The 10,581-nt window shown below is 36.7% G+C and overlaps 1 protein-coding gene across 2 annotated transcripts; it reads right to left on the reverse strand.

The window, feature by feature from the left end:
• Positions 1-455: 455 nt before the first annotated feature.
• vsg (visgun) lies at positions 456-10,270 on the reverse strand. 2 transcript variants are annotated; one of them, XM_019047211.2, is made up of 3 exons: positions 10,015-10,270; positions 7,443-7,740; positions 456-4,695 (listed from the first exon to the last, which is right to left on the reverse strand). In XM_019047211.2, the coding sequence occupies exons 2-3, from the start codon at positions 7,711-7,713 to the stop codon at positions 4,601-4,603; spliced, it is 366 nt and encodes a 121-aa protein (XP_018902756.2). In that variant the 5' UTR covers positions 7,714-7,740; positions 10,015-10,270; the 3' UTR covers positions 456-4,600. The 2 variants fall into 2 exon arrangements, with proteins under 2 accessions (XP_018902756.2, XP_072151999.1); XM_072295898.1 differs by lacking the exon at positions 10,015-10,270 and adding an exon at positions 7,993-8,126.
• Between the last annotated feature and the right edge of the window lie 311 nt (positions 10,271-10,581).

Here is a 10,581-nt window from a genome sequence, read left to right on the forward strand (position 1 = left end):
TGAGAACAAGCTTTATGTTCATAAAATTAAACAGGCCTGAATTTAGAAGAGAAACTAAATGGACTGCGTGGCCTAGGGGCAGCAAAATTTTGGAAGGCACATATTAATGGGTGGCAGATTTTTGTACGACCAAAACAAACAGAATAAGTTACTTACTCACTGGTTACAAAATCAGTGATCCATTTACTGCTGGTTTTATTTTGGAACAAAACCAGCAACAAATGAAAACCAGCAAATCATGTTTTCATCACCGTATTTTTAGAGGCTGTAAGGAAAATAAAAGAAGAGAAACAGTTATCCCTCCAAACATTGTCAGCCATTTTTTAATAAGATAAAGCCCCTAAGCGGCAGTTTGCTAAATCTAAGCCTGCTCATACGCTTATAAGTAAAACTTAAGAACAAAACTAAGTTTACACATTCAAAGATTAAATTCAAAGAAAGGTACATCACATCAATAAATGCAGATCTTCAGTTCTCATTATTTAATGAAACGCTTTCAAAAGAGAAAGTCTAACACCGCACCAACATCAGAAAAATTCAAGATATGAATGACAGATTCAACTTCCTTTTAGAAGATAGTAATCCATTACGTTTTAAAGTAATAGAACTTCGAACGACAGGGGGGAGCAAAATATTTATTTGCAACCACATCTTTGAAATGAGGCATAAAAGCTCAAAAGAGCACCACTTAACCACTACTCGTGTGTTTTTCCTGTTTCAGAATGAAATCCTGATAATTTGCAGGAACGTGGTGTGTAACTAGCAGCGGCTATACCTGTTCCACCAACATTGAATCTACTCAATTAGGTTTCCTTGTTGCTCAGTCTCTAATTAGGGTTTTGAGTCTCAGTTTGGACTAGATTACATAATTTAGATTGTATTTTGACCATTAGAAAATTTGTGTAGATGATGACGAACATTATGTGTGAATTACTTCTGACCATAAACTCAGAGGAATAATGACGGTCATGTGTTATAAAGTAAAAATATGTTTTTCAGTACTTAACACAATCCATTACTAAAAAATTGAGATTACTTGACATCATACTTTTAAGACTTTTGTATAATAATTCATTCTAGTCAAGTAATTCACAGTCGTTGGTAATTATTGTCATGTTAAAATAAGAAATATGCATGTGGGTGAGTTCAAATAAGCGTCTAATTTGGTGTCCCGAGCTGTTTTAATCGTCATAATCTGAGAATCATGGGCAGATCAAATTTTTTTCTCATTTTCCACACTATTGTTGACTATTACATGCTACTTCCCACTTTATTTGGACTGAAATAAAAATTTAGGAGAACTTTGAATGTGCAAATTGCCTACATTTGTCCCAAATTTGCGTGTCCCCCGTGCCTGGTTCTTGACTTTAAATCGATGTTGCAGCATAACTAGAGTGATTATTTGAGAAAACTTTATCGGAGATGATAGGTAATGCTTTTGAATTTGAGAAAAAAAATAAGTCAATTTATTTTTTGCTCCATCAATAACTTTTTCACGCGCTAGAATCATTGTCCCGAGCAACAGTCAGCAACAGTCAGGAGAGACATGGCAACGATGTAATAAGCTCTAAATGACTGCCGTAACGTTGAGGTTTTTCCAAAAACGACTTTTTTTGTTTTGATTGAATAGTTCACACGTCGTAGATGGCAAAAATTCTGAAATTCGCAAATTTTTGTGCAAGATTAACGCCATTAATGATGCCAAACAGAATGCTATACATGATAACTAACAGGGCGTCAAGCATACACACACACACTAATATCAGCTCGTAAAATACTTTCGAAGTGTGCGTTAGGGAAAATTTTCTCTTATTCCGATCCTCTAGGACGTGCTACTAAATATTCCGTGAAAAAAAACACCAAAATTGTCTTTACTGTTAGAGATAAGCTTAAAAAACAGCTTATTCCATCCTGTCCCGTTCCATCTTGTCCCGTTCCATCCTGTCCCATATGTTTCCATCCTGTCCCATGTCCCACTGTAGTGGGACAGAGTGGAAAACTGTTACAACTGAGACTTGCTTGTTTAAGCCCTGTAGGCGCTCTTTTCTACCGATTTAAGTGAAACTTGGTACCCGGGGGTATTTTTCAATGGGGAACTCGAATTTTTAGTCGAATTTTGAAAATTCGAAAATCCAAGATGGCGGACATGACCTAAAATGCTATCGCAGCGCCTAATCAACTGGGACTTGTTTGTTTAAGCCCTGTAGGCGCTCTTTTCGACCGATTTAAGTGAAACTTGGTACACGGAGGTATTTTTCAATGGGGAACTCGAATTTTTAGTCGAATTTTCAAAATTCGAAAATCCAAGATGGCGGACATGGCCTAAAATGCTATCTCAGCGCCTAATCAATCGATTTACGCAAAACTTGGTACCCGGGGGTATTTTTGAATGGGAAACTCGAATTTTTAGTCGAATTTTCAAAATTCGAAAATCCAAGATGGCGGACGTGGCCTAAAATGCTATCTCAGCACCTAATCAGTCGATTAAAGTGAAACTTGGTACCCGGGGGTACTTTTCAATGGGGAACTTGAATTTTTAGTCAAATTTTTAAAATTCGAAAATCCAAGATGGCGGACATGGCCTAAAATGCTATCTCAGAGCCTAATCAATCGATTTACGCGAAACTTGGTACCCGCGGGTATTTTTGAATGGGGAACTCGAATTTTAGTCAAATTTCCGAGATTCGAAAATCTAAGATGGTGGCCGTGGCTTAAAACACTATCTCGGTGACTAATTAATTGATTTTTATGAAACTGGACCGGAAAACCTTGGTATAAGGAAAAGAAAGGAAATTTTAATAGGGGTGCAATAGGGTTTCTTATGTATCTTAGGCTACGAAATCGAAAAATTCCTGTGTTTTTTCCATCGTGCACAGATTCTCCCGGAAAATTGACTCTTCTGGAAAAGCTAGACTTTTAAGGAAAATTCCGATTTCTCCGGAAAAATTCCGAACTTTCCCAGGATAAATCGCATTGATACAGGTAAATGGAGGTGTTCTTCAGAATCAGCGCCAAAAATCTACTCCGAAACCATTGGCAAATCTTCGGAAAATCAAAAATAAAAAAAAAAAAAAAAAAAAAAAAAAAAAAAAAAAGTTGACCGGTGTAATTGTTATGTTAATGTAAGTCCTCAAAATTTCCTGGCTTTATCACCACTTCAGCGGGTACACGCCCACTCGAAGTTTTAAAATTCGGTGTTTTTGATCCATTTTGTATTGCAATATTCCAAGAAATAAAAGCTTCTTCTCGTGTGAAACGAAATCAGTGCGCATTTTGATAAACAGACGGAACTGTCTAAAAGACAAGCAGAATAAGCTCCAGATATCTTTCATGACAGATGAATTTTTTCTTAATTTTTTTGGTTCTGCAAGATATGAAAGGGTTACATGTTTTCAATTATGCTTTAATTTAGTGATCGACGATGCTTTTATGACAATTGTGTTCAATTTTTAATTAAAAGTATTATATGTCACCTCTGAGATGAAAATTTAGGAAATCAGGCAAAATTACGGCAAATTTTGGGAAGTGATACACTTGACGGTGGAAATTCGGGTTTAAGCCCAACTATTAAGCTCGACGAGCTATATTTCCTAAGTCTACACCTAATGATAGTCAAAATAAAGTTTGGTTTGCCCAAAAATTCAGAAAAAAATTTTGGGAGGAAATAGAACCTGGAATTTGACCCTTATTTGAATTCACCCATGTACCACTGATATTTTCGACACTGGAAAAATTCTGCTGCTTGGTACCAAAAAATTAAAAGATGAAACCACTGCAATTTTCAATATCAAAATAAATGAGAAGACCTGTAGAGAGGCCACTTAAATATGTCTTTTTAACAACAGCTTGCAATGATTTTGTACAGTAATTTTGATTGTTTCATTTCAGGTATTTTTAAGTTAAGTCTGAGGTTTAGATCTTATCGTTAGTTAAAAATGAGAGAGAAAATAGTGCTCAAATGATGTCTCTAATCTTTGATCTACTACAGAATTCTAGCAGATAAAGCAAGTTCGAGGACTAGACTGGCTGTCTTTTTCTTAGAAAAATATAAACATGTTATTAACCAGCAAGAAAAAACTGCAGAACAAAAAAGATAACGATTCACAAAGAATGAATATACAATGTACAGAAAATCATTGGACTGCTTGGTGAGCAATGGGCTAGAAAGCTGAGTACAAAAAGTTTTGACACATGGCTGTGACTCAGTTTTTAACACCACACAATGTTAAAATACTTGATTAGTGCATCGCTCACAGGCATCAAACATCGCAACAAATAGAGAACGTGAAGTTCTAAAACAAGGTAAAAGTCTTTTAGTAACCAAGATCAACATTTTCCTGTGAGAGAAAGGTGAAATTAGAAGTGTCTGCTGTTTCAAAACTAACCTACGCCAAACCAGAAGAATTTTGAGCCTCAGCTCATAAACAAAGAGTGACATGCTTCTTGATTTACAGGAATACAAATTAAATGAGTGAATGTTGAAAAAAACAAGTATAAAATGTGAGCAAAAATATTGATAAAAATAGAAAATTAAAAAATTCAGTTAGGCGTGAAGAAAATGAATTAAAATACAAGTGTACAGATGAGTTCTTGCCTCCCCTTAGAGAGTGTGATAACTTTGATTTGTGCGAGCCATGTAAAATTTATAGGATACGAATCCTATGGCGAGCAGGCCAATCGTGAGAACAATACCACCTGAAACAAAATAAAATTATATAAAAATAGAATTCAAGCAGAATAGAATCAATAATGAAATAAAGGGAAACTTTGTACTTAAGGTATGTTGCCACCATTATTTGGGGCCGTCACAAATGGGGCTTTACAAGCTTCACAGAGAGGGCCCTGCAATAGAGCAACCAAGAAATTTCGGCACCTGCAAAATTTCACCATTATTTGACATGATGTTCTTTGCAATCATCTGAGTATGATGAACTTCTAAAGGAAAACTTAATGAGTGTCCATGTCAAGGAAAGCGAGGCTGAAAAATTAATTTTTTGGCCTTCCTACACACATTTTCGAAAGGAGATATCAGATGGATGCTATATGCGCATAGAAGCTGCGGCCCATGCTTTGATATTTCAGAGGAATTTGATTCTTTTTCTGTATCTTACCTTCCCCGACTGAAAAAGAGACAGAAACTCTCTTCAATCGTCAGTTAGAAGTTTGAACATTTCTACTAGATGTTGCATGTAAAAATACTGGAAAATCCTCTTTCCAGTCCTGATTTTTTTGAAATTGGTATCAAAAAATCCAACTTGTAAAGCTTATTTGGCCCAGGAAGTTGCACAGAGCATAATTAAAAATAATGCATATTTTTTCCAGCACAGAATCATTTCATTTTCCGTGCAGATTCCTTTGTATTCTGCGGCTTGCTACTAACACTTTAACAGTAGGAGCCACTGGCAGTTTTCGAATTCGACAGGCACCATGTGCAAAATGCTCCTGTATATATTTTTACAGCGCCTAAAATAAATAAAATCGTGACTAAAGTTGGTGCCTTAGTATTCAGTTAGTTAGCTATAAAAAACAATAGGGCCCAGACAAACTGTTTTAATGGACACTGACGTCTTTAAGAGAGCCCTTAAAAAAAGATTCAAGGGGGTAAAAGAAAACCATGAGAATAAGTGATCAGGTGGAAAAAGCCCAATTCCAAGGAACCAAAAGACGTTCATTCTCATCAGAAAGTAAAGAGGAAAAAAACCATTTTAGCCTTTGAAAAAGCCTAATAGTCAAGGTTGGGCCTTAATTCTCCCAGCCCAAAAACCCCGCCAGGTTTTTTTTGTGGAAAACCCACTTAAAAAAACCTGGTTGAAAACACTCACTAAAAAAAATCCCGTGGTAAAACCTGGAAAAACCCCTTAAAAAAACCTACATGGACGAAACAATGTTGATTAAGAACAATAAAAGGTATAGATTTGATTTAGGGGCTACGTCATTTGATATAACATCAAACCCTTGATTTCAAATGTAAACTAATTCAGAACCTTGTTTCTGATCGCGCCACAGTGTAAAATGCGTCCTGGTGTTTCTTCCAATCAAAATTTTCTCTTGTTTAAATTGATTTGTGATTGGTCAATGACTAAACTTGATGGTTCATTCAATTAACACAATAAACTCATGACGAATCCGTGACATGAGGTTATTTTAGTTTGAACCAAGAGTTCGATATTATATCCAATGACGTAGTCCACTAAATCAGTCTATTAGAGGTAGAAAATAAGAAATCCATTTCATTTGGTTTTTCCTTGTGTGGAATTGACCATAAATTATGTCATGCAAAATGTAGGCCCCCCTCTCCCAAAGAAGAAAATTCTTAAAAAGCCCCATGATCAATGGCTAATTTTTGGTAACACCCATCATACAGATCTGAGCAACCACCCCCCTTTTAAATGATTCGGTCACTTTTTTACCTGATAACACTCCCCCTTTTGTAAAACAGTTTACTTATTTTATCAATGTTTCAATTGAACCAAGACTGTGAAAAAATTTACAGACAGCCGGCACATTACGCACACTTTTGATTGATGTGTCCCTATTCTAGACCCATCTCCTACCTATAAGAAGTGTACCCATTTACTCCTTCTCAGTACATGTAATTTGTAACAGTCCTCAACAACCCCCCCCCCCCCCCCCCCCCCCCCCCGAGCATCAGTTTCATCATTTTAGTCTTTTTTAGTGTACTAGTTGGTTCACAGGTTTTCTACTCAAATTTCCAATATGCCTTAATTGCACAAAAAACCCATAAAACTCCCAAAAAACTCCATTTCACCCCCAGGTAGAGGCTTTCTTGAAAAAACCCCAGTTTTTTCCAACCCTGCTAATGGTCCCTAAATACTGATCAAGCTAAGATTGGCCCTGAAAATTCTCCAGAAGATTCCAAAACTTGCCACCAGTGACCACAGCAGTACTTGTTATCACAGAGATGTATAATTTAATTACCATGATTCTTCACAATACAAGTAACAATGAACTAAGAAAGGCTGTTGAAAGCAGGCTGAAGATCTCTTGTTGATTCTACCATTTCTGAATTAAGAAAAGAATTTTAGCATCCTCATGGATGATTGTCTTACTAAAGTAATTACAGAAAGTCCACAGAATATGATTAGCAGAGCATCAAAATCAGCTGGATCTTCTTCGTAGCCAAAGTGCATTTCTTGTCCCACCTTTCTCACCATTAATTACCCTTCCTTTCAAGGTATATCAAATCAACATTTCTGATGGAAAAAATTGGTTTAAAGGACAGTTCAATCTAAGGAAATTGGTCATAACAGATTATAGGCAGAGGATTTCTCCGCTGATGTAAGATTGTTATTAAACAGCTGAACAGAAAAGGTAAATTCTCAGAATCTACCTGCCATAAATCAGGTAAGTTTTAGTATTAGTCTCTTTGCACTTTGCAAAAATTTATTATAATTGTCATCCTATTACTGGACACTACTTACCAATGAAACTTGGACCATCAAATTTGCGGTTCTCCGGAGCTGGTGTGGGTTTAGGAGTTGTAGGTGCTGGCGATGGATGAGGAGTTGTAGGTGCTGGCGAGGGACGAGGAGTTGTAGGTGCTGGCGAGGGATGAGGAGTTGGAGTAGATGATGTTGTTGGAGCTACCGTTGTTGAGTTTGGAGCTGGTGTGCTTGTTGTTGTGGGCTTAGCGGTCGTTGTTGTCTTAGGGGAAGGTGTTGTTGTTGGTGGTGTTGCTGGTGTTGTAATCATTTTTTGTTGGCTCTGGTTGATTACGGACTGAAACAATGCAAAACACACTATGAATTACAGGAGCACAATAAATGAGAAATTGCACTTCTCTAGACATTTTTCTTTGAAGAAACAAAAATTTTCCAATAATTACATTTGCAACTGTTTACTTGCTTTGAGCTTCTTCGTAACCATACTAGTATCTGTACTCATCTTCCACTGATTGTATTCAGTGTCAGTAACAAAATACTTGGCTTGACTCATGCTCTGCATGTGGCATAAGATCAGAGAGGAGAGTACCTTTGAAAATTGATTGATATTTTTTCCTTTTCTGATAGACACCGCAACTTTGAAATTAAAAGTTTATTCCTCCTTCTTTCCCGACACATTTTCTATTCGTCTACCTTCCTTGTCTGCTGAAGATAGTGTCATCTTAAACATTCACTCCTCCTCATCACTATGAAGAATCTTTTCTCTACCCCTTGTCACTTCATTCTTATCTCGCGAGTCGTCTTGGTCGTCTTACATGCACAAACAGTGTGTATGGATAATCTGAACTAAACGGTTGTCCTCTAACAGTTTATATCCACATCATTACACTATCTTTTACTTCTCTGATTACACATATTTTTTCTGTACCTGCACTTTGTTTTGTCCCCTTTCCCTCACCTTACCTCCAATCACTTGATAAAGCATCAGTAAATTGATATTTCTGAACAAATATGGCATTGTTTTGATAATAATTTATCAAGAGCTAATTATCAACAATTCAATACTAATAACCAGTGACACTTTCTAACCTAATGCGCGCAGGGGTTGATAATAATGATCACGCATGAGCTGAGCTGCAAAACTTGTTGTAATCCCGCAAAAATTTGGAAAGGAATAAGCATCAATTAAGCCCGTTTTACTACCATTTTAGAATTTTCCTCCCACCACCTGACCGAAAAATCCTGACGACTGAAAAAAAAGCCCATCATCACTGTTTGTGCTAGCTCTATATCAGCTTGCGCGAAATTGTGGAAAGCAGGGAATTTTAATTACATTAATACTATAACATGGAATAAGGGCACTACATGAAGCAGCGCCTTTATTCATTGATGACAATTAAATTATGTAAATCTTCCCCGATGATCTCTTGCTGATGAATTGTTTGCATTTCTTGCATTATATGCTTCAACGAGTTGGAGGGCTGAAAATTCAGTCACGTTACTATGACTTTCTGGAGTAATTAGTAATTTTGGTGGGCTGTAAATCTATGAGATGTACTTTCAATGCAAAAAATTAATGATCCATTGGGCGATAAGAAAATAACTCACTATTTGAGTTAGATTATCAAAATCTATAAAAGGGAGCCATAGGGCGTGTCATAGAAGAAGAGACCTGACAATCTTACATGGGAATACAAAATAGTCTTTGAGAGTAGGTAAGAACAGATATCATTTATACAGAGTGCATAATCACATTTTTAAAATGAAATTAGGGATAGACGATTATCGTATTGGATTGTTCGAAACTTTTCGAAAGCGATTATTACGGTTATTGCAAGAATTCCAATCTTGTGATTTCAAATCCTTGGGAAGCGAATATTCAAATATTTTTAATTATTGCTTCCATTTTTTATTTTTTTTGGAATCGTGGAACGTGGTGCGGTTATTGATACAGATAAATGACACTTTTAACTAAGACGGTCAGTCATTCCCGTGAGGAGTTGTGGACGAGATTTAATTAATAACGAGATTGACGATAGGGATGGACGGTTATCGAATTCGAATGCGGTTATTCGAATCTAGCGATTTCGAATACTTCGGAAGCAAATATTCCAATGTTATGGGATTATCTTGGTGCCGATAATTCAAATATCGTATTTGATTATCTAAATATTCGACGATCCCTAAATGAAATCAGACATAAGAATTAATCATACGCAGCACAATGAGACATGTTCTAGAAATTTCTAGATTTCCTGAACCCTTTCCAGATAAATAAACGTGTTCCTCTCTGTAGACAAGAGAGATGCAATAATACGACATAAAATAATGATTGAATGTGAATTAAGGATAAGGATGCATGGGTACAAGAATAAGCGAGTATGCTGATAGAGAAATGCATTGCAGGCTGCAGGTGGTATAGGAGATCTTAGCACCGCAGCAATAGAGATTCGGACAAGAACACTATCTGCTTGAGGCTCCAAAATTGAGAACGAATATTGCATGCAAAAGGATTCTGTAGACAGCTTCTAGAAACGGCGGGTAAATGAAGCAATGAATTGAGGTTGAGGATGAGGTTTGAGGAGAGATGACATAATATCATGGACCTTACCTGAGTCTGCCACAGCACTGATAGATATCAGTAAGGCGAGGAGTAGGACAAATACACCGGATGGAAATTGTAGATTCATTTCGACGAGGAAATAAGATATAACACTAGAACAAAATTAGAATCTGCTAGTTCGCGAGCTTCACACTTCAATATAAATGCAAATTACAAATCGACTTTCAAGGTGATGAAAGAGTCAAAATCTCAAGTTGCATGTGTGTGCCCTGAGAACTCGATCACGATACGTGACGTGATACGTGCAGAAGCAGATTCAACTCGCCGATTTTTCCGAACAAGTCGGTGACGGTGACGGTAGCCGGTAGCCATTTTGATAATAGAATAGACCAATGAAAAATCGATGTTATCATTTTCTCAGAGCGGTAAATTTAAACAAGCCAATCAAACTATGACGCTGACTATGACCTCATCCAGGAGCTGGCGTAAAAAGGACCAAGTGACGTTGTGCCACTACTGAGTAGCTTCTTTCTAGTTGATGTTGAAGTTGAACTGTTGAAGTTCCTTTCTAGCTTCTCTCTCTCTCCACTCCAATCTTCTTCTTCTACTTCTTTA

This window comes from Bemisia tabaci, chromosome 2, assembly GCF_918797505.1.
Source record: "Bemisia tabaci chromosome 2, PGI_BMITA_v3".
NCBI lineage: Eukaryota > Metazoa > Arthropoda > Insecta > Hemiptera > Aleyrodidae > Bemisia > Bemisia tabaci.

What these genes read in the sequence shown, in the direction of transcription:
- vsg (XM_019047211.2), bottom strand. Translation starts at nt 7,713, where the DNA reads ATGATTACAACACCAGCAACACCACCAACAACAACACCTTCCCCTAAG. An exon ending in TGATGGTCCAAGTTTCATTG is followed by an intron (nt 4,696 to 7,442) that starts GTAAGTAGTGTC and finishes ATTTTGTTTCAG; the next exon opens with GTGGTATTGTTCTCACGATT.